Here is a 23,078-nt window from a genome sequence, read left to right on the forward strand (position 1 = left end):
CACTATATTGTGGTCCTCAATGGTTCCTTCCAAGCAGTCATTCAATAGATAGAGCAGAGGCCTATTTGTATATTTTCATGGCAGTTCAGAGAAAAAGTGAACGCTTGTAATGAAATAAATGCATCTCTCATGAGAATAAAGGGTTTCGTCTCCTTTAAAAGTGGTCCCTGCTTGACTGATACTGTTATTATCAGCTATGCTATGTATTGACTGCATACTAGAGTCATGTGACAATATGAGTGACTCAGCAACTTTTCCTCATGGGGGCATGCACCAGCTGAAGCAGTTCTGCATACGAAGTGTTGCCCTCCCTGGGGGTGTGGCACTATTCAGCAACAGTCAAAAAGAGCTTAAGCACCAATAACACATTCAGGCATTTCCCCAGCGAGCAGCTGACAATACAGAGAGAAGAGACTGATCACTAGAAAGAAAACCATTCCTGAAAATGGTCTTTATTTTGCTAGCTGTGTCTGGGCTTGTCGTTTGCCTTTATCAGTGCATATACTATGCTTTCTTTTCAGGGGTTTTCTGTAAAAGTCCTACCAGACTGCAGGGAAAGACAGTAATCATAACTGGTAAGGGATTCATTTTATTAAAAGTATTTTCTAAATCCTCATTAATGTCATTCAAAGTTCTTTCAAAGTGTTTATCTGTAATATAGCATGTATCCACTTCATGCACCAACTTTATTTGTGCTTTTCTGCTACAAAAAGTTATATTTCTATGACATGGTCTTAGTTTGAGAACTCATCCATAAAGATTTTTTTTTGGATAATGTTCAGTAGTCAGGTTTGTTTTTCTCTTTACATTATGTTTCACGTCTGTATTGAGCTCCACTCATCACCACAGACATCTACAGCATTGACAGATAATGTCTCTTAATCATTGTGATCCTTATTTTTCTTTGATTTTGCGGCAGGATTTTCAGCTGGTTTCAAAGACATCGAGTAGGTCATATGTCAATGTTGTAGAAGAACTGCACTGTGCAAGTCACTGCGCTCTAATCTCAGCCCACCTCTCCTCCAGGGGGCAACACTGGCATTGGGAAGGCCACTGCTGTGGACCTGGCCAGGAGAGGGGCGAGGGTTATCCTGGCCTGCCGCAATAAGCAGAGGGCAGAGGCTGCAGTCCTCGACATCAAGAAGGTGAGACACACAGATAAGAACAAGTGTGGCAACATTAAAATGCTGCTTGACAGGAATTATGTGGCCGCTTGAGTTTGGCCCAGGTTTACAATCCTGTCCTGCCTCAAAGTCTCAATATCAATCTCCATCTGTAATCTCATCTCCCACCATAACAGCCTAATAAACTCAGCTAACAGGCTTCTCTGGTCTCTGCTGTGATTCAGGACAGTGGCAGCAGTGCGGTGGTGTTCATGCAGCTGGACCTGGCCAGCCTGCAGTCTGTGCGCTCGTTCGCCGAGACGTTCCTGAAGACCGAGCCCCGGCTGGACCTGCTCATCAATAACGCAGGTGAGGCCGAGAGAGGAGAGCTGCTGGACTGCAGGCCTGCCTCTCTCTGCACCACTGCTGTCCCACTTCCACACACAGGACCTGCGCTGGACTATTGCTTAGCAGCAGCTCTCTTCAGATCCAGTCCTGGAGAACCTGATTGCTTCTGCGCTTTCCTCCACCTGAGCTCATTCGTTAGCTGAACTATTTCCACCTGATCTGAACCAGTTTAAACCCCTCTCCTAGATCTAATGCAGGTGATCCAACCTGCTGGATTGTGGCCCTGGAGGACCTGTTTGGAAGTTTGCTCCCTTCGTAAAAAAATCTCTTTCATTTTTGACCCGGTTCAAACGTGTGCTCAGCTGGTTCCAGGTGAACATGCATGCAGCATGGATGATGTCTGTTTGACACGTTTATTAGGAGGAACATTTGCATATAAGTATAAGGAAATTATGTAATCAGGGCCAACTCTTCTGATCTCCTGGTGTAGGTGTGGTTGACGCCGGCAGGACTGTAGATGGCTTCGGCCTGATTTTTGGAGTCAACCACCTGGGCCACTTCCTGCTCACCTGCCTGCTGCTGGAGCGGCTGAAGGAAGGGGACCCGAGCCGTGTGATCAACGTGTCCTCAACGGCCCATCGTTCCGGGCAGATTGACTTTGACTGCATCAACACCCACAAAGACCTGGGGCTGGGAGACTCCTTCTACAGGATTATGAAGACCTACGGCCACAGCAAGCTCTGCAATGTGCTCTTCACCCATGAGCTGGCCAAGAGGCTGCAGGGCACCAACGTCACCTGCTACAGTCTGCACCCAGGTCAGTGTGGGACTCAAAGGACAGATATTCCTGGGAATTTCTTTCTGTCCAGGGTTACTACCACAGCCCTTTCAGAACAGTAGTGTCTGATGAACTAGTCTCCAGTGGAGTACGTTTGAAGAGCTGCTCTGCTCCAGTGCACCACAACAGCTAGACAGTGGGAACAGCTTGGACGAGGGATGGGGCATATTGTATGTATGTATGTATGTATGTATGTATGTATGTATGTATATAGTTCTTATATAAAGAACCTTCTCTTTGCTGTCCTCAGGAATAGTGAAAACAGAAATGGGCCGGAATTTCAATCCTTGGATCAAAGCGGCCTTCGAACCCATTGGCAGACTGTTTGCAGTGGACGCAGAGGCCGGCGCCCAGACCACCCTGCACTGTGCGCTGCAGGAGAGCATTGAGCCGCTCAGCGGGCGCTACTTCTCCAACTGCGCCGTGCAGGAGGTGGGAGCCAAGGCCCGGGATGACGCCGTGGCCAAGAAGCTGTGGGAGGTCAGTGAGAGGCTGACCGGCCTGGCCTGAGCAGAGAGAGGGGCTCCAGGGCTGAGAGGGACACTGCCTCTTTCCATTCTGCTCTGTTTAAACAGCTTCACTTCGGACAATTCCAGTGAGACCGATTGAATATATGCATTATAGTTTTGTATTGGTGTATTTTCCTATGAAATGCCTATGATGACAACATACATTTCACAAAACACAAGTATGCAAACATCTATTCAGAATAAAATACACATTGAAGCCATCTAGTGTTTGTATCTTAATTGTTTTAACAAATAAAAAAAATCCTTTCTGTCCCAAACATGAGCTGATTGTGTTTATTTCAGTCTGTTGTGAGTTGTCACTGATTTATATTTTATTGTTTAATGGGCTTAGATAACTAAAGGGTACATGTTGGTCAGGGTGAGGGTCAGAGTCCCCTTTACATGTAGGTTTCTAGGTTGTATGGGTCTATCTTGACATTTTGCAGTTGGCGAGGGCTGTGTTTAAAACCGTGTCCAGTGAAATACTGATGTAACACAATGGCACAGTGGTTGGGAAACTGCTCTCAGCGACATCACTGCGCAGGACATAGTGCAGCTCTCTGTAACTGTGGACTTGCACTCTATTGTGGTCCTCAGTGGTTCAGTCTCAAATTGCATTTCCAAGCATTCAGATGAATTTCCAGGTATTTTGCCATTTTGTTTATTATTATTAATATTGGTATTTCTTAGCCATCTAGCCACTCTTATTTAGAGTGTCTTACAACTGTGATAATATATCCTTGTGTTTCATACTATAGTTCTTCGTGTGGCATATCCGCTGTGCAGGTTCGCACGGTCCTAGGGTGAGGCTATTTGTATATTGTCACGGCAGTTAAGAAATAAATGCATCTCTCATGTAATAAAAGGGTTTCGTCTCCTTTAAAAGTGGTCCCTGCTTGACTGATACTGTTATTATCAGCTATGCTATGTATTGACTGCATACTAGAGTCATGTGACAATATGAGTGACTCAGCAACTTTTCCTCATGGGGGCATGCACCAGCTGAAGCAGTTCTGCATACGAAGTGTTGCCCTCCCTGGGGGTGTGGCACTATTCAGCAACAGTCAAAAAGAGCTTAAGCACCAATAACACATTCAGGCATTTCCCCAGCGAGCAGCTGACAATACAGAGAGAAGAGACTGATCACTAGAAAGAAAACCATTCCTGAAAATGGTCTTTATTTTGCTAGCTGTGTCTGGGCTTGTCGTTTGCCTTTATCAGTGCATATACTATGCTTTCTTTTCAGGGGTTTTCTGTAAAAGTCCTACCAGGCTGCAGGGAAAGACAGTAATCATAACCGGTAAGGGATTCTTTTTATTCTTTTTATTAAAAGTATTTTCTAAATCCTCATTAATGTCATTCAAAGTTCTTTCAAAGTGTTTATCTGTAATATAGCATGTATCCACTTCATGCACCAACCTTTTGTGTGGTTCCTTTTGGACTTTCTGCTACAAATGTTTGCAACAGAATCCTAGTTTTTGGGGTATTTGTTTCTTTGGTCCTAGGTTTTGAAGCTTTATTTCTCCGACATGGTCTTAGTTTGAGAACTCACCCAGAAAGACTGGTTTGTGGATAATGTTCAGTGAATGTAGCAAGTCTGAGAAAATAGATTAGTTTTTCTCTTTACATTATGTTTCACGTCTGTATTGAGCTCCACTCATCACCACAGACATCTACAGCATTGACAGATAATGTCTCTTAATCATTGTGATCCTTATTTTTCTTTGATTTTGCGGCAGGATTTTCAGCTGGTTTCAAAGACATCGATTATGTCAATGTTGTTGTCTTTTTCTTCTTCAACTAGAGCTGTATTGTATTGCTTTTCCAGGCCGTCTAGTTGGTAGTCAAACATTTCTAATGTGTTTAAAGTCCGGCCAGTGAAAGAACTGCACTGTGCAAGTCACTGCGCTCTAATCTCAGCCCGCCTCTCCTCCAGGGGGCAACACTGGCATTGGGAAGGCCACTGCTGTGGACCTGGCCAGGAGAGGGGCGAGGGTTATCCTGGCCTGCCGCAATAAGCAGAGGGCAGAGGCTGCAGTCCTCGACATCAAGAAGGTGAGACACACAGATAAGAACAAGTGTGGCAACATTAAAATGCTGCTTGACAGGAATTATGTGGCCGCTTGAGTCTGGCCCAGGTTTACAATCCTGTCCTGCCTCAAAGTCTCAATATCAATCTCCATCTGTAATCTCATCTCCCACCATAACAGCCTAATAAACTCAGCTAACAGGCTTCTCTGGTCTCTGCTGTGATTCAGGACAGTGGCAGCAGTGCGGTGGTGTTCATGCAGCTGGACCTGGCCAGCCTGCAGTCCGTGCGCTCGTTCGCCGAGACGTTCCTGAAGACCGAGCCCCGGCTGGACCTGCTCATCAATAACGCAGGTGAGACCGAGAGAGGAGAGCTGCTGGACTGGAGGCCTGCCTCTCTCTGCACCACTGCTACCCCACTTCCACACACAGGACCTGCGCTGGACTATTGCTTAGCAGCAGCTCTCTTCAGATCCAGTCCTGGAGAACCTGATTGCTTCTGTGCTTTCCTCCACCTGAGCTCATTCGTTAGCTGAACTGATTTCCCCCTGATCTGAACCAGTTTAAACCCCTCTCCTAGATCTAATGCAGGTGCTGACCAAACCTGCTGGATTGTGGCCCTGGAGGACCGGTTTGGAAGATCACTGGTCAAGAGCTTCCTCTACTGAGACGTTTGCTCCCCTCATAAAACTTCTCTTTCATTTTTGACCCGGTTCAAACGTGTGCTCAGCTGGTTCCAGGTGAACATGCATGCAGCATGGATGATGTCTATTTTACACATTTATTAGGAGGAACATGTGCATGTAACTATAAGGAAATTATGTAATCAGGGCCAACTCTTGTGATCTCCTGGTGTAGGTGTGGTTGACGCTGGCAGGACTGTAGATGGCTTCGGTCTGATGTTTGGAGTCAACCACCTGGGCCACTTCCTGCTCACCTGCCTGCTCCTGGACCGGCTGAAGGAAGGGGACCCGAGCCGTGTGATCAATGTGTCCTCCATGACCCATCGTTGGGGGCAGATTGACTTTGACTGCATCAACACCCACAAAGCCCTGGGGCTGGGAGACTCCTTTTCTGGGATTTTTAAGACCTACAGCCACAGCAAGCTCTGCAATGTGCTGTTCACCCATGAGCTGGCCAAGAGGCTGCAGGGCACCAACGTCACCTGCTACAGTCTGCACCCGGGTCAGTGTGGGACTCAAAGGACAGATGTTTTTGGGATTTTGTTCTGTGACAATGTACTGAAGCTACTGTAAATTGTTTTGCTTAAGGGGAGAAAACACAAGAAACATTAGAGAGCTATGTGATAGTGCTGCTTGTTCCTCTTTAAGCATGTCACTGAGTGTTGGATGTGTCTAAACGGTTTCCCTGTTTTTGCTGTCCTCAGGGTCAGTGAAAACTGAGTTAACACGAAATGCAAGTCTTCTGGAAAATTTAATACTCAAGCTCATGGCCTGGCTGTTCTTCCTGGACACAAAGGCCGGTGCCCAGACCACCCTGCACTGTGCGCTCAAGAAGGGCATCGAGCCGCTCAGCGGGCAATACTTCTCCTGCTGCGCTGTGGAGGAGGTGGACGCCAAGGCCCGGGACGACGCCGTGGCCAAGAAGCTGTGGGAGGTCAGTGAGAGGCTGACCGGCCTGGCCTGAGCAGAGAGAGAGGGAGAGAGGGGCTCCAGGGCTAGCGGCAGAGAGGGATACTGCCTCTTTCCATTCTGCTCTGCTTAACACAGATTCTCTTTGGACAATTCAATATTTGTGGTATAGTTTTGTAATGGTACATTTTCCTATGAAATACCTGTGATGACAACATAAATTTCACAAAACGCAAGTATGAATTTATTCTGAATAAAATGCAGACATACAAGTGTTTGGATCTTCTTTTTTTTATATAACAATTCTTTGTGTCCTGAATATGAGCTAATTATAATGTGTATTTCAAAATGTTATGAGCTGTCACTGATTTTAGTTTTTTTTCATGGGGTTAGGTAACTAAAGGTTATAAGTGGTAAAACAAATATGACCCCTTTCTTATTTGATGGTCTTAATACATAAGAAATGTTATTCATATTTGTATAGTAGTAGTACTATACCTATGTATTATTTTGATGTGAAGATTTAACATGTCATAAATTAATATTACTTCACTCATAACATGTTGATATGGGGCAGGTTTACTTTTTGGTGTTTTATAAGCAGGAGTGCTGAGCTGGAATTAATCGTTGATTCGGTGGCTGAGAATCCAAGTTGAAACAAACCAGCAAGGGGTTCATTGTGACCGAATGAGACCCGTATGGCAAGACGTTAAATCCATAATCCATAATTACTGATATCGAACATTGGATTTTCGATATCAAAAATTCAATTTCTCATATCAAAAATACAATTGTTGATATCAGAAACTGTATGGATTAAATGTCACAAGGCCTTGTCCCAGCCCCAAGCACCTCCACGCATCTGACCCGAGTCAGAGCCAAACCTCTGAGTCCCGCACTAATGCGCATGCTCTCAAACCCAACTCCGGAAAGATGGGAAAACCCAGAGTCTAACCAGAGATAATATAATAAGAAAATGGTCTCCTTATGCGCCACTGCTTTATGTGTCTCACATTAAATTAAATTAATATAATACGAAATAAATAAATAACCGAGCTCTCAATTACTTAATTGAACCCTTAATTGAAGTAATCATTTGCTTACATTTGACTTTTTAAATTGTGTAACTAATACAAATTTGGTTTCTTAATAAGATAGTTAGTTCCTTATACAATTTTATTCTCACCTTAAAACATCCACTGTTGAAGGCTCTGATTTAGGAAAATATTACTTCAATTAAGGCTTCAATTAAGTAATTGAGAGCTCAGCTGGAACAAAGAGAGCGGGCTAGGGGCTCCTCCAGGACCAGGGTTGAGGACCACTGCTCTGCTGTCACTAGGATCTTTGAAACGTTTAATTCCAAACCACTTAATTGAACTAATTACATTATGTGAACACGTTTCCTCGTTTTCTTCTCCCTGGCTATTAAAGATGAGTTTAAAAGCTGTGAGAATGAGACTTTCAATGGCAAGGGGCTGAGGATGGCTGGTGTAGTCCAGGGTGTGTCTTGACTGTTTTTCTGAAGTGGAAACCAAACACTGAAACCAGTTTTGCAATAGTGGTGTCTGGTCAGCCTCATTAAAGAGGTTTTTGTGAGAACGGATCTAAATAAACGCTTAGGTCTACAATCTGCGTGAAGAGTTCATTGATTGACATTTGACCCAATTAAATAAAGCGCAACAGCACAGTGCCAGGATTGGAGCGGCTCTAACGTAACAGGTGCTGTGACTAAATCAAAGGAGGGTCCCTCTCACCTGGAACCGGTTTATCCGCCGTGCAGGCCTGAGCTCTGAACACAGGCGCCCACACTGACAAACCGGTCAAACGGCCCGGGACGTACGAGGAAGGCAGGTCTTTGTGTGGGAGAGACGGAGAGCAGCCTTTGCGCCCGCATTGTGGGCTCTGTCCCGGACGCGCAGGGGCCGCAATGTGGGCTGCGGTGGCTGCGGTGGCGGCGCTGATTGCGGGAGCCTATGCGCTCCTGCAAAACACCCTCTTCAAAAGGGCGAGATGTGCCAGCAATGCTGACATGACTGGAAAGACGGCGATTATAACCGGTAAAACCCAATGCATACCTGCTTCGTTAAACTATGGCTATATTTCATGAATGGGCGAGACGAACATTGCTTTCTTTTCTAGAAGCACCATAGTCTATGAAAACGCGTTGGTTGATAATGTGCGTGATTTAAATGACGAGTATATGGCACAATAGGTAAGTATCGTGTCCCGCAGGTGCACCGGCAATTTAAAAGTTGCAAAACCTATTCTGCTTCACACGCATTCATGGAGGATCGCAGGTCCGGGATATTGGCATTGGCAGAATCCATCAAGATTGTTCCTCTGGTTACAGTCGGTGTTGAATTAATAATATTATGTGAATAGGCCTGTTGCATTTCCAGAGTCTTTAAGCTACCAGGATATTAATTTGAATCAATTAAAGGGAAAGCTGTTGGACAATCAAATCTTAACTTGCTTTATTCTGTTTTATACCTGAGGACCCGTTGGGACCCGAGCAATCGCATTCAAGCATCATCGGGGGGAAACGCTGTTATTAATTACAACCATTGTATCGCATATGTGGTACAATGACTTCTCATTTGAACTAATGCTGCACACTTGTTGCTGCCTCCTGTGTCTACGCCCTGGTGAGGATTGTACCGGGCTCTGTAGTGCGCCAAAATACACGCCAATGCACAAACATGTGACGCCTCTAAAATCAAACCGCAATTTCCTTTAAAGTGTTTTGCATGAATCAATACAATTACATGGCATTTCAAAGACTCACTAAAGTCACAGGTTGTACCTTAAATCTGATGTATTGATTTGAAATATTAAATAGTGCTTACGGGCTCTGGACATCGCAGTCTCTGTGGTAATGTTTCACAGCATTGATATTCGACCTATCCTTTGACCGCTCTCTCTCTATGCCAGGGGGCAACACCGGCATCGGCAAGGCCACGGCGCTGGAGCTGGCCAGGAGAGGGGCGAGGGTCATTCTCGCCTGCCGCAACAAGCAGAGGGCCGAGGCCGCTGTCCACGACATCAGGAGGGTAAGAGACCCTGTATTACAGCAGAGGAGTCCACTGTTTCTCATGTACTTGTATGAATAAAGTAAACGTATTCAGCGGTTCCTTAGTGTCCCGTTGTGCTCTGGGTTAATCAAGTCAAATACGGCTTTGATTCTGAATAAATGGGGCCTGGAGGATGCTTTGTGCTCATGCCGTGCCCTCTGACCACTGGCTTGTGATTCAGGACAGTGGCAGCAGTGCGGTGGTGTTCATGCAGCTGGACCTGGCCAGCCTGCAGTCCGTGCGCTCTTTCGCCGAGACGTTCCTGAAGACCGAGCCCCGGCTGGACCTGCTCATCAATAACGCGGGTGAGGCCGAGAGAACGTCACCGTAAAATATAGGGAAATCTGAAATTCAATCTGATCGTTTAATTCTGTCTCTGTGGTGCAGGACTGGTGGCAGACGGGAGGACGGAGGATGGCTTCGGGATTGAGTTTGGCGTCAATCACCTGGGTCACTTCCTGCTGACCTGTCTGCTCCTGCCACGCCTCAAAGAAGGCGGAGCGAGCCGTGTGGTCACTCTGTCCTCCCTGGCCCATATCTGGGGCAGGATCGACTTTGACAACCTCAACAGCAAAAGGGACCTTGGCACGGGCAAGTACAGCTGGCAGTTCTTCAGCGCCTACTGCAACAGCAAGCTCTGCAATGTGCTGTTCACTCATGAGCTGGCCAAGAGGCTGCAGGGCACCAACGTCACCTGCTACTGCGTCCACCCAGGTCAGTGTGTGTGCGAGTGTGTGTGCGAGTGTGTGTGCGAGTGTGTGGCTCTGTCTGAACGGGTTTCCCCTCTCTTTGCTGTCCTCAGGAGTAGTGAGAACAGAGTTATCCCGGAATTGCAGTCTATGGCAGAAAGTGTTCATCAAGCCCATTTCCAAACTGTTCTTCCTGGACGCAGAGGAAGGTGCCCAGACCACCCTGCACTGTGCACTGCAGGAGAGCATTGAGCCGCTCAGCGGGCGCTACTTCTCCTGCTGCGCCGTGCAGGAGGTGGGAGCCAAGGCCCGGGACGACGCCGTGGCCAAGAAGCTGTGGGAGGTCAGTGAGAGGCTGACCGGCCTGGCCTGAGCAGAGAGAGAGGCTCCAGGGCTGAGTGTGGAGAGGAGCGGGCGCAGTCGCTGTCTGGAGCGCCACAGGGCTGGGTTGGGGTTTCTGCTCAAGTGTTAGTTTGGATCAGATGCAACGACCAAAGAAGATGAACAAAACTGACCAAAGAACCTGTTATGTGTGTGTGTGTGTGTGTGTATATGTATGTGTGTAATATATATACACATGTGTGTGTTTGTATGTATAAGGGGATAAACATTTGTGTATTTTTATTTTATTCTAGTTGTCTTTTTTTTTTTTGCCAACCATGCCTCAGTTTGACTCGTATGCGTGCATATATTTGGAAGAACTGTGCAACAGCCGACGACTTGAAATGTACAATGGGAAAGAGACCATGCTTAGGTCACCTGTAGCTGCTGAGCTCTGCAGCAAACCACAGTGTGATGCGAGATGATGTTTCCTCTCCGTGATGAAACCCATGCATCTGCACACAATGGACCAGCAGCACAAACTGACTCCATGTGCTTGAACCCGGGATCTGTAATCTGCGGGGCTGAGGTTCAGGGTCAGATTACGTGGTACCTGCTGGTCTCATGACTGTTTCAAATCGCTGCCCGATTACACAACCTGGAGTCCCTGTGATGGACGTTTGAACCAATGATCGTAAACTGCTTCCCAGTGCAAGGGCAAGCTGCTGCTGGTGTCGGATGAAACTTGGTGTTGGGATGTGCTCCGAGGAAAGAAGACGCCTTCGCGAGGTTCGTTGGCTGCAGTGAGTGAAGGATACACAGGCTGCTAGCCTTTATGGATGTTGTTTGTGGAATACATGTTTAAAAAATAATAATTGTGGCAGTTTGTGATGTGTAGCTATTTTTGTGTCGCAGCTATCATGCGTTAGTCTGTGACTTGGTATGCTGGTTTTGTTTTTAATTACTGCAGTAACAATCGCAATGAATTAAAATGTGTACCTGTACTGTTCCTCGTTTTCTTGTTTCCACCGAAGGGAATACAAATGTTTCGAAGATCAGGAAAAAATAAAAATGACAAACTAAAACAAACGTGTAGCCGATTGTTTTTGACTGAATCGCATTGGCTTGCTCGTCTTCATTGAACCCTTAATTGAAGTCGGTGAGAGAGCAGCAGGGTAGGGGGTCCTCCAGGGCTGACAACCACTGGTCAAGTCTTGAGAACCTTTTGCTCTCCCTGGAATTCATGAAGGTCCCTAGTGTGGCCCTCACACCCAGTCTTCATCAGTACTGTTAGACACGTTGCCCTGAAGGTATTGTTTCAGAATCTGGTCCTCAATGGGACTCGTTCTCTCTGCCCAGGATAATGTGGAGTCTCGTGCTCCTGTATTATATTTCACCCACTGAAATGGAGGTGGCACACGACCATACACAAACAAGACCTCGATCCACCTGCCATTCGAAAATCCCACTCACTGAGGGCAGCTTTTGCCAATAGAATAAAGGAGTTCAGGTGCATTTGGTGGAAGTCCTGAGGCAATGGGTGGGGTGAAGTTTTGATGTCATATGCCGGTCTTGAGTGCCACATCCCATTGACTTCTATCTGCTGCCAGTTTTAGGGCTGCACCCCTTTCCCTCAATTTGATTTGATTTTCCTGCTCACTCAGTCTAACCAGCAGTTTTTCAAAGGGTTGAAGCTACACTGCAAATGAACAAAACTAACCTGGTTTAGACCAGTGGTTCCCAAACCGGTCCTGGGGGACCCCCTACCCTGCCGGATTTTGTTCCAACTGAGCTCTCAATTACTTAATTGAACCCTTAATTGAACTAATTTCCTAAATCAGACTTAATTATTTTAAACAGTAGGGGTTTTAAGTTAAGTATCGAATTATTTTAAACCTATTGAAGAAACAACTATTTTCTTACACAATTTAAAGTAAAATCTAAGCAGATTGTTACTTCAATTAAGGTTCAATTAAGTAATTGAGAGCTCGGTTGGAACAAAAACCAGCACGATAGGCGGTCCCCAGGACCGGTTTGGGAACCACTGGTTTAGACTGTAATCTAGCTACCGACCCAGTATTTACTGACGGCTATCAATTACCCATCGGCGTGTGTCAATTTGGATGCAAATCGGATGGACAAAATCAATATTGTGGTCAACGTGGGCTACCGTAGAAAGCCAGCATCTTCATGTGGAGACCTCTAGTGGGGAGGGTCGGTATTACACATTCGTCTGCAAAACAGGAAGCGACGGGAGAAGTGGCGCAAGTGAGCAGCTGGAGTCTCGGAGCTGCATTTACACCAAGTTTGCATCGGACGGAGCCATGGCGGACTTGCTCACCGGCTTGACGGTGCTCATCCTGGTTTATGTATTGATTTACTACACTCTGATCAAAGGCTCTGTGTGTAAGAGCCCGGCGGTGCTGAAGGGGAAGACGGCGATTGTGACCGGTATGTACTGGGAGATGGTGCACAGAGCAGCGCCGGTGCAGTAGCGCAGATTCCCGCAGATCTGCACAATCTCCCCCGTCCTATTGGTGGAGCCGCGCAGATCTGCAGACCTGCGGACATCTGCGTTGTTTGGGTTTGTTTCCTCCTCGGGTGTGCAGCGGGCAAGTGTCTTCCTGTGTCTGCGGAACTGGTTTTGTGGATTTTTTTAATGCACCTTGCAGGTATTTAAAAGCATACAGTCTGCGTGTTGTATTTGGTCTTGTGTGGTGGGGGGGCGGTTAATAACGGCACAGACACGGTCTCAGTGTGACGTCAGCTGGGGGTGCTGCTGTGAGGCTGTGCAGGTGTGCAGGTTCATGCTGGTGTGACCCTCTCCCGTCCACTATGTCCACTAATGTAGACTAACTTACTCTGTCAATAACACGGTGGTCTTCACTAAAGCGCCTCGCATTCATTTCCGAGATCTGGACACAGTGTTGGGCCGCCTGTCCTCCGTCCGCTTCATCACGGAACACATCAGAGCAACTCGACTGATCCACCGCAGGATGCGTCTCGCATGTGACAGTACTTTGCACAATATATGATTTACTATGTCTTGTTTTGTATGGTAGTATAGGTCATTATCAATGATAGTTTTTAGGTTTGTGCAAGTTAGCAGTTAGGTTAGGAGCAGATCGCATAAGTGCTAGTAAGTGAATAGTAGTTGTAGTACAGAAGCAGGTGTGTTAGTGTCCATTATAGTATGTAAGTAAAAGATATTGGTATGAGAATTAGTGATGATGCAGCAGTATTTATGTAACAGTACTGCACTGTACTACAGTATTCTGCACTACACTCTACAGTATTAACCTAATTTACTCTAATGTGCAAACTATCACTGAGATTAACCTGCATGCTACTATAGCAAATTATAGAAATTCAGTAATATACTGTGCAAAATGTACTGTCAAAGACAGACAAAGTATCTTATTAATACTAACTACTAGTAGTAATATTTAATAATAATTGTGTCTGTTAATTGAAATAATCGTAATGGAATATAGGTTTGCATCAGTGATAGTATGTAACCGTAAGTAGGTTAGTAGCTGTAGTATAGTAGCAGGTATTATACTAAATTATCATTCATAAAAAATAATTCCATATTCTTATACAAAATTGCATACTAACATGAACATACTTTTATACTACAGCTACTAACTTACTTACTTTTACATACTATTGCTGATGCATACTACTCCTAACCTTAATTCTACTACTATAGTAACCTGATAGTAACCTGAATACTACAAACAAAATCATACCATAATATTTCATGCAAGGAGTATTGTCACATGCAGACAAATTATCTTTTTTAATCGGTTACCAATCAATAATTATTGATCTTCTGCAATAAAGGGAGCCTTCAATAGAACAAGACTCGGCACGCTCTCACAGTCAGACTAATTACGCCATAAACGACAAAATAGCCCAGCTGTGGAATGATAGTCGAGTCTGACCCTTGACTCTTAACCCACGCCTTCAGTCTCTGACCCCCTACTCACCTGAGCGTGTCTCTCTGCCAGGGGGCAACACCGGCATCGGCAAAGCCACGGCGCTGGATCTGGCCAGGAGAGGGGCGAGGGTCATTCTCGCCTGCCGCAACAAGCAGAGGGCCGAGGCCGCGGTCCACGACATCAGGAGGGTAAGAGAGCCCGGACTGAAATACTATCGACAGTGTCTTTGGACTTAAATCACATCTGCAGCATTTCCTGCTTAGCCAGTTGTTAAAAAAAATCGAACAGACGACTGAATTCGGACCTGGAAGAGAGTGGCATAGGGGGTGAGTTTACAGGCTCAGTTTACAGGTACGTGGGTGCTGGCTTGTGTTTCAGGACAGTGGCAACAGTGAGGTGGTGTTCATGCAGCTGGACCTGGCCAGTCTGCAGTCTGTGCGCTCGTTCGCCGAGACGTTCCTGAAGACCGAGCCCCGGCTGGACCTGCTCATCAATAACGCAGGTGATTCTGCGCGTGAGATGCACGTTAAAATGAGGATACGCAAAACATGGGTACTTCTACCCCCACAATGTGAATATCACCCTTCCGATGGGGTCTGTTTCAGGTTAACTCACGCCCTGCTGTGCGTTGCTCCTCAGGGTTGATTGGCCCAGGCAGGACCGCAGATGGTTTTGGCATGATTTTTGGGGTGAATCACTTGGGCCACTTCCTGCTGACCTGCCTCCTGCTGGAGCGGCTGAAGGAGGGGGGTGCCAGCCGCGTGGTCAACGTGTCTGCACTGGCCCATCGCAGGGGCACCGTGGACTTCGGCATCCTCAGCTCCCACAAGGACCTGGTGACCGGCCAGTCCACCTTGCAGAATATCCAGGCCTACTGCAGCAGCAAGCTGTGCAATGTGCTCTTCACCCGGGAGCTGGCCAACCGCCTGGAGGGCACCAACGCCACCTGCTTCAGTCTGCACCCAGGTCAGTGACCACGCAGTCCAAGCATTACTGTGTCTCCTACAAGCTTGCAGTGGTGTGTGAAGTTATATTCGTAGCGATGTGGGCGACCCATGCTTCGTTCTGTCTCCTCTGCCCAGGAGTGATCCAGACCGAGATAGGCCGCCATTTGAGCCTCTGGCAGAAGATTGTCACCATCCCCATCGCCAAACTGTTCTTCCTGGACGCGGAGGCCGGCGCTCAGACCACCCTGCACTGCGCGCTGCAGGAGGGCATCGAGCCGCTCAGCGGGCGCTACTTCTCCAATTGCGCTGTGCAGGAGGTGGGAGCCAAGGCCCGGGACGACGCCGTGGCCAAGAAGCTGTGGGAGGTCAGTGAGAGGCTGACCGGCCTGGCCTGAGCAGAGAGAGAGGGAGAGAGGGAGAGAGAGACACCAGGGCTGTGGAGAGGAGCTGGCGCACCCTGCCACCGCTGTCCGGAGCGCCACAGGGCTGGGGTTCAGGGCGACCCAAGCTCTTAACAACTTGTTTATCTATGTGTAAAAGACTCGCATATTATGGAGATGTTTATGTACTATTTTGTTTAATAATAAATAATCAATAATAATAAATACATTCATATTAAACACTACCAATTCCTACACATAGTAGGGACTGACAGTGTCCCGTGACCTGGCCAAGACACAAGAATCGCATTAAGAATAGACGAGCTGCCTTCTTCAATCTATAAGACCTCCGCAGCGTCTGCAAAGACAGCATCTGTCCTGCACACCGAATGACTTCTAGACCCAGTAATAAACTCTGGGTGATTGAAAAGCGAAGTGTGCCACCATTGCTTCTGTTCAGATCGGCTTTGTCTGTGTGGTCCTTGTATGGAGTTTTTGTTACTGAACTGTGTGTCTAAATGTCTGTCAAACGATGGCCTCGGCTCAGAGGCGTGGAGACGGGGCCCCCGTGTGCCTTTGAAATAAAGAACCTGTTGATTCCTGACTCCGGACTCCGGACTGCATTTGTGAAAGAAAACACTTCTACACCATATATGCGAAGGCTAAGGGTTTAATTAAACTTGCAAACTCTTGGTCGAGGTTTGGCCTTTACAGGGATATTATCACGGTTTAAAGGTGCAGGTTGGATTTTGTTTTGCAATATCAGCGCTCAGAAAGTCTAATAAGTGTCCGTATCTGATCTCCGTGCTCTCTGGTTGAGTGGCAGTTTGTGGGAAAACGGCTGCAGTGGGTGTGGTGCCCCCCCGTGCAGTAGAGGATTTTCCAGAACAACAAGGTGATCCTCAATCGCTGGGGCATGACTTACACGTCTGCAGTGTTGAAGGACTCTTACTTGGTTAGCACCCTAGAAATCGCCCACCAAACATTGCACCACATGCAAAAGTCACTAACTTCTTCTCTCGGGCTATTCAGATTGTGTTTGGATGCTAAAGAAAGTGAAGATACTAAATGTATAATATCTCAGGCCTCACTGACAGCTTCCAAGACAATACTATACCCGCCATAGCGGATAGGTATGTGTGGATACCAGATACACCGCTCCATTGCAGTGCATTGTGTATAAACGGGAGGACCGGCAGAGGGCGCTGTTTCTTTTCCTTTGTGCGCAGAGGCGGAAGTCGCTCGTTACATTGTTGCAGGAAGCGGACTGACTGCGACTGTGGAGACACGTGTGGACACATTGTGACCGGAGCAGAAGTGTGTCCTGATGACTGGACATGCAACGTCTTCTCCACCCCGGGGAACAGGAATAAACCGGGGAGCGGCGCTGTGTGATAAAGTGCCGGTAAGGCTTGTGTCAGTTCTTGTTTGAGCAGAAAGAGACGACTGCCATGATCCAGACGAGCGCAGATAGTAGCGGGTGAAGTGCGATAAGCAGTTGGTGGGAAAACATGCAATCTGTCCTTCTGTAAATACGTCACTGCACTAATTGGAAATGCGGCTAATTGGGCTGGAGTCCAATGAAGTGCCTGTGTTTGAGCTGAATTTGTGTCTCTCCCCAATCAAACCCACCCGGTTCAGACTCTTAATCCATATCTGTAATGCAAAATAAAGAAATAACTAAAAACAATTGCCTTCCAGGTCCCTGAATTTATCGCTTAATCGAGCATATTTATAATCCGCAGCGTCCACGTCACAGTAGTAGACTCTTGTTTTAATGGAGTCCCAAGGGCCAGTTTTATTAATAGACTTCCCCGGGCCCTCTATTAATAATGGACTTTGGGTTGCCTGTTTTATTAAGAGCCCGCAATGTATATTTATATAGAAAAGGTTTTCATTTATTTTTCGTTTAAAACTGAGCCCGACGGGGTAAGATCTTAGTGTCACAAGGGTCTTCTGACATTCATATTGAAGTCTATACCTCACTGGCTTTGTCTTCTCCCCAGAGAGATGAGGAAGGGGAGTTTTGTAATACAATCACCCACAGGGTAAAAATAATATTAAGTATGAACTGAAACCAACTGAGCAGCAACAGTAAGTGAATGGTGGCAACTTAAGCCCTTAAACTATGTGTAGGAGTCCAGCCACAAAAACAGGAATACATCTTGTAACTGATCCATGTTTTATTTCTTTTCTTAGATGTTGAGGAAGACCACGGTTAAAAAGGACTGTGCTTCCGAATATTTAGGAGGCAGTCTGTTATTTTAAGCTCTATATCCTGACTGGCAAGGGTGTGAACTGCAGGATAGTTTGACAGATTTGTAATTCCCAGAATGAGCGTGCAGCTGTTGAACCGGACTACTTGCGTTTGCACCCGGGCTCTGAGGAAAGCGAGACTCTGTCTTTCCGAGTCGAACGCTAGCGTCTTCCACTGGACTTCCTACCACAGCTCCGTGACGTGTTCTTCCCCGGTGGGCGATGACCGTGGGGGGCCAGAGCAGGGACCCCTCGGAGGCCTGCGCAGCTCGGGTGAGGCGCGGTGGTCTTACGCCAAGGGCAAGGGGAAGCGGGGGCCGCACGGTCCAGATGGGGCCCTCGGACTCGGAGGCCGTATCTCCAGCGAAGTCCGCAACCTGAGCAAGGAGGACCTCCCCAAGAGGAAGCCCAAGACTCCCCAGCGCGCAAGGGCCGAGGGAGGTGGCAAGGACTCCGAGATCGTGTTCGGCGTGGCGCCCTGTCTGCTGGCTCTCTCCCAGGGCCGGAGGACGATGACGAAGCTGTATGTGAAGAAGGGCCGCGTCCTGCAGAGGGGGGACGTGCAGGAGGTCTACGAGAGAGCCAGGAGGTTGGGCCTGGAGGTGCAGCAGGTGAGCAAGAAGGAGCTGGACCAGATCTGCTCAGGCCGGGTTCACCAGGGCATATGTCTGGAGGCCAGTCCCCTGGGCTACCTCCCCGCAGAGGGGGCTTCAGAACGGGACTGTGTGGATTCTACAGAAACCCCCCTGTGGCTGCTTCTGGATGGGATTCAGGACCCCATGAACCTTGGAGCCATCCTGCGCTCGGCCTATTTCCTGGGGGTGGACCGGATCGCCAGCAGTCTACGGAACAGGTTTGTTTATTTAATATTTCTGTATTTTTTCTTTAACAAATTCCATGCATACACTCAGCCCGCCAACTCACAGCACCTCTCCACCCTCTCCTTCTCTCCCATCCTTTTGTCGAACATCTGTGCCTGCAGCTGCCCTCTGACCCCGGTTGTGAGCAAGGCCAGTTCAGGGGCGATGGAGGTCATGGGGGTGTACGGATACGAGAGTCCCGCCAACGTGCTAAAGGTGAATCTGTCCGTACATGTATAACACTCTCTCCCCTGGCTTTACCTCCGTCTATGGATGGCAGCCTTGTTGCTGTGCTGTCGGGGCTGGTGTTTTGGAGTGTAACCACACCCGTTCGTCTCGAGGGAGCTCCGTCTGAATATCTCTGTGGGCTTTTTTCCCCCCAAGTCTGCAAAATCACATTCAACCACCAGGGGGCAGTAGCACACCACCGTTTCCTGGATCGGTTCTAACCTGCCCATCCACTGGCTGATTTTTCTCGTTAGTCAAAGGCTAATATCTACAGGCAGACTGGAAAACTGCAAGACCTGTACTGACTATTACCTTCATGATCTGTGTAGAAACGGTGATTTTGAACTGTTGTATTAAATGAATGTTTTGACTGTGTGATATATTATGCGATCTTCACTTTATAGTCTTCACTCTCAATATGGTGTGACTCATTATCCTGGAATCAGGATTGTTTTAGTAGCTGATCGCATTTTTGCATTTCCTTATACTGCAGGTGAAACGGGCCCAGGGCTGGCATATCGTTGGCACAGTGGGCGCTGCCAAGGAAGACCCGGGCGTCCCTGTCCTGTCCTGTTCAGAATACCGGCTGACCAAGCCCACCATTCTCATTCTGGGTACAAGCTCCCCCGTGCCGGACCATCCCCTCGTGATTGGCACCGCATCTGCCTCTAAACTAGATCTTCCCATGTGGCACCAAAAAAGAAAGCTCAGTTTCCCTACTTCTAATAATGAGCTTTTAATTATTTCTTAGATTCTTCTCCTAATTTTTACGTTCTTCTAAAGCATGTGCTCAGTGGGGCAGAGACTGAATTCAGCTCCTGCTCGCTTCCCGTCGCTTCGGCACTTCATATAGAGAGCGTAAACATCATCCTTCGCACTGTCCCGGGACCCATATCGTGCCATGTTTGTGTTTCATTTGATGTATTAGTTTGTGTACTGATCCACTGTTTGCCGAGTATTGATTGATAAGGATGATCTGGGTCCTCTCCGAGTAAATATTCTGTCAGTCCTGTTGTCTTGCGATCGATCCGAGCAGAGATCACCGAGGATGCGCTGTGCCCCTGACGCCCCTCTCCTGTCTCTCTCCTCAGGCAGCGAGGGCGAGGGTCTGTCCCCAGAGCTGCGGGGGCTGTGCCAGGCCCTCCTCACTGTGGCCCCGCGCCGAGCCCTGCACCCTGGCGTGGAGTCCCTCAACGTCTCCGTGGCTGCAGGTGAGCCGATGGTTAGGGTGCTTCGGGCGAGTCGCTGTGTCCTGGTCGTGTTTTGGGGGTCTGTGCTGTGCTTGGGGAGGTGTCCATTCAGATGGAGACCCTCCCCTTGCCGGTGTGCCGTTTACAGCATTCCAGCACCCCCCCACCTCACCGTTGCGCCTGGCACTGGAGCCAAGCAGATGGATGCCCCTCAACCGGGCCCGGTCCTCCTCTCTGCGTCTGAACGCCAACTGTTCGTGTATCCCAGTGACTCACATGAGAGGGTCTGGGAAGCTGGTGATCCACACTCTGGCCTTAATGTCACTGAGCCACCCCTCATTGTTGTTATTATAATTATAATTATTATTTTTATTATTAGTGCTGTTTTAATCACTCTTATCTCTCTCTTCACCTCTTAGGTATTCTGCTGCACTCTCTGATTTCCAGCCAGCGCGTGAACGAGCGTTGACCACCGTGCTCCCGCCCCCCAGTGCAGTGCTTAAAGACTGGATTACGACATCAATTAGCAATCGGGGCATTGGAGGCTCCTGATTGATTGACTATGCTAATGCAGTGCGGCGGGGGGGCGGGGGGGTGAGCGCAGTCTCCCGGACCACTGAGCCACGGCCGCTCTGTCGCTCTGGAGACCGGCGGCAGCCAGCGGTTTCCTGGGCAACGGGAGAGCAGCCCAGGCGTCATAAAGAGGCTCGAGTGAAAACACGCACACACATGCAAACACGCACACACATGCACACACACGCACACTGACACACACAGACATGCACACACACACTGACACACACAGACACACAGACATGCACACGCACACTGACACACACAGACATAGACGCGCACACACAATCACAGACACACACAAACCAGCGCAAAAGTGGTTTCAATGACAATAGATATTTTTGTTTGCTCTGGGTTTGCGTTGTTTTTTGTTCGTAGTCCAAATCTGGCCAATCCGATATCTCTGCGAACTTTTTAGTGTCGGCTGTGACTCTAAATCAGAAGTACCACATTAAAGGAGTCTTCTTGCGTCCACCGCTGTCTCTGCGTTGTCTTTTCCGTGTCTGTGGATGGGTTTTCAGGCTTCAGATCAATTCGGTTGAGTGCCTCAGCAAAGGCAGCTTACTTTCACAGGTCTTACACCTCCGACCTCAGGTAGAGCGTACACCGGTCATCTTTCGGCCTGCACTATAACAATGCACCCAAAAAAGCAACAATCCAAAGGAAATCATTGCAGAATTGTTTCCTCTAATGCAGACACGGTTGCGGGCCGTTGTCCTGTTGGAAGGAACTTGGGAGCGGAAAAAAAGAGGCGTTTGAACCTCGCCTGCCCTCGTTCTCCGTGTCTGGCTGTTGTTTCTCGTTGTCGGTGTTTCTCTTGCTGGAGCAGGTGGCTTGGGTCTGAGCGGGGCCCAGATCGCGGGGGCCACGGGGGGGGGAAAGGAGGCACAGAGTCACTGAACCCCAAAGCAGCTGATCGGAAACAAACGCAGAAGGTGCTGTGGATGAGGAGAACAGAAGATGATGGAAGAAAAAAAAAAAAAAAAGTGTTGCGTACAGCAGTCTGTTTTACCCAAATACAGACGCCCCCCCCCCCCCGAGCCAAGGCCCGCTCCCCCTGGCCCCTCCACAGCTATGCTAGCAGTCGGTAAATAGAAGCATCCTCGGGGTCTTGTTACTTCCACAAGTGCAATTAACGTCCCCATCTGCTAATCTGTGATTAACGATGTTTACAAATACGCTACAGCGCACTAAAGAACGCCAGGATCCCTCTCTCACACTTTCTGTCAAGTCGTCCCCGACACTGGACACGGCGTCTCCTGTGAGGATTGACTGTCGTCCCGGTGTTAATTAGCCAAACTTAAAAAAAAAAATCTCTCTTCTGCCGATAATTACATTAAGAAGGAAAGATAGCAGGGTCGGGGCCCAGTTCGGTGGTGTTGGGGGCGTGTGAGGAGACCGCTGGCAAGCCGACCAACGGGATAATGGATGTCATCTAAATATGACGCTCGCACACTGTCTGTGTGTCCGATCGCACCAAGAGCGGGTGGAAATGGTGTGTGTGCAGCGGTGTGTGTTTGATCGAATGTAAACCAAAATGCACTTGCAGAACCGTCCTCTCATTAAAAAGTTTGCGAGTAATATGTTTGTTTTAATTTACCCCTTGTTTCCTGCCGTCGTCTGGGGGTGATGGATACCAGCAGAGTCCTGATGAGCAAGGAGGGAATGTTAAAAGCTCCATAAATGTACACTCAATCATACCACTTAGGTAAATGAACCTGTTTTACTGTTTTTATAATTTGCTGTAATCTAATGAAGAAATGTGGCTTGCTGAGCGGGGCTGTGGAGATGGCTTACTAGGGAGAATATTGCTTTAAAAGCTATCAATTAAGAGGAAACTACTGCATTTCACAATTGTATTACTAATTGCCAATTAGGTTCTTCTGGAATCGCAGTCATGTCTTATTCTTTATTTCTTTTTTTGTTTGCAGTCATTTACCAGAGAATCACAAGTATTTCTAAAACTGGAAAAACATTTAAAAGGGGATGATCTTCCCTTCTATAACCGTCTCTCCCAAGCTGTGTATCTGGTATGAAAAGGGGGGGAACGTTTAAACAGAGACTACCCGACAGAGGTTATTATTTTGCAAGGACTTTCGACGAAATGCTCGACTTGTGGCCTCTGCAGTAGAGTTTTGTGTCTGATGAGTAATTTACACTGCATCTCCTCAATCCCCTCCAAATCCATCTCGACGTACGTC

At 47.8% G+C, this 23,078-nt stretch overlaps 5 protein-coding genes across 7 annotated transcripts; all 5 read left to right on the forward strand.

Moving 5' to 3' along the window:
* The first annotated feature begins 330 nt into the window (after positions 1-330).
* On the forward strand, positions 331-3,039 carry LOC136718094 (dehydrogenase/reductase SDR family member 13-like). Its single transcript, XM_066695718.1, has 5 exons — positions 331-575; positions 1,027-1,145; positions 1,349-1,472; positions 1,942-2,268; positions 2,540-3,039. The coding sequence occupies exons 1-5, from the start codon at positions 446-448 to the stop codon at positions 2,797-2,799; spliced, it is 960 nt and encodes a 319-aa protein (XP_066551815.1). The 5' UTR covers positions 331-445; the 3' UTR covers positions 2,800-3,039.
* An 838-nt stretch (positions 3,040-3,877) lies between these two features.
* Positions 3,878-6,693, forward strand: LOC136718095 (dehydrogenase/reductase SDR family member 13). The gene is made up of 5 exons (XM_066695719.1): positions 3,878-4,098; positions 4,735-4,853; positions 5,057-5,180; positions 5,685-6,011; positions 6,214-6,693. Exons 1-5 carry the CDS (start codon positions 3,969-3,971, stop codon positions 6,471-6,473), a joined length of 960 nt encoding a protein of 319 aa, XP_066551816.1. The 5' UTR covers positions 3,878-3,968; the 3' UTR covers positions 6,474-6,693.
* A 1,209-nt stretch (positions 6,694-7,902) lies between these two features.
* Positions 7,903-11,503, forward strand: LOC136718097 (dehydrogenase/reductase SDR family member 13). Of its 2 annotated transcripts, XM_066695721.1 has the most exons (6): positions 7,903-8,475; positions 8,914-9,063; positions 9,350-9,468; positions 9,671-9,794; positions 9,877-10,203; positions 10,292-11,503. In XM_066695721.1, exons 1-6 carry the CDS (start codon positions 8,346-8,348, stop codon positions 10,549-10,551), a joined length of 1,110 nt encoding a protein of 369 aa, XP_066551818.1. In that variant the 5' UTR covers positions 7,903-8,345; the 3' UTR covers positions 10,552-11,503. The 2 variants fall into 2 exon arrangements, with proteins under 2 accessions (XP_066551818.1, XP_066551819.1); XM_066695722.1 differs by lacking the exon at positions 8,914-9,063 and having other exon boundaries at positions 7,904-8,475.
* A 1,216-nt stretch (positions 11,504-12,719) lies between these two features.
* On the forward strand, positions 12,720-16,374 carry LOC136718099 (dehydrogenase/reductase SDR family member 13). 2 transcript variants are annotated; one of them, XM_066695723.1, is made up of 5 exons: positions 12,720-12,950; positions 14,513-14,631; positions 14,822-14,945; positions 15,083-15,409; positions 15,526-16,374. In XM_066695723.1, exons 1-5 carry the CDS (start codon positions 12,824-12,826, stop codon positions 15,783-15,785), a joined length of 957 nt encoding a protein of 318 aa, XP_066551820.1. In that variant the 5' UTR covers positions 12,720-12,823; the 3' UTR covers positions 15,786-16,374. The 2 variants fall into 2 exon arrangements, with proteins under 2 accessions (XP_066551820.1, XP_066551821.1); XM_066695724.1 differs by lacking the exon at positions 12,720-12,950 and adding an exon at positions 13,065-13,171.
* Positions 16,375-17,000: 626 nt separating this feature from the next.
* Positions 17,001-21,351, forward strand: mrm1 (mitochondrial rRNA methyltransferase 1 homolog (S. cerevisiae)). The gene is made up of 6 exons (XM_066695720.1): positions 17,001-17,175; positions 17,970-18,879; positions 19,009-19,102; positions 19,608-19,728; positions 20,206-20,325; positions 20,724-21,351. The coding sequence occupies exons 2-6, from the start codon at positions 18,104-18,106 to the stop codon at positions 20,771-20,773; spliced, it is 1,161 nt and encodes a 386-aa protein (XP_066551817.1). The 5' UTR covers positions 17,001-17,175; positions 17,970-18,103; the 3' UTR covers positions 20,774-21,351.
* Positions 21,352-23,078: the final 1,727 nt, after the last annotated feature.

Source organism: Amia ocellicauda, chromosome 22 (genome assembly GCF_036373705.1).
Source record: "Amia ocellicauda isolate fAmiCal2 chromosome 22, fAmiCal2.hap1, whole genome shotgun sequence".
Taxonomy (NCBI): Eukaryota; Metazoa; Chordata; class Actinopteri; order Amiiformes; family Amiidae; genus Amia; species Amia ocellicauda.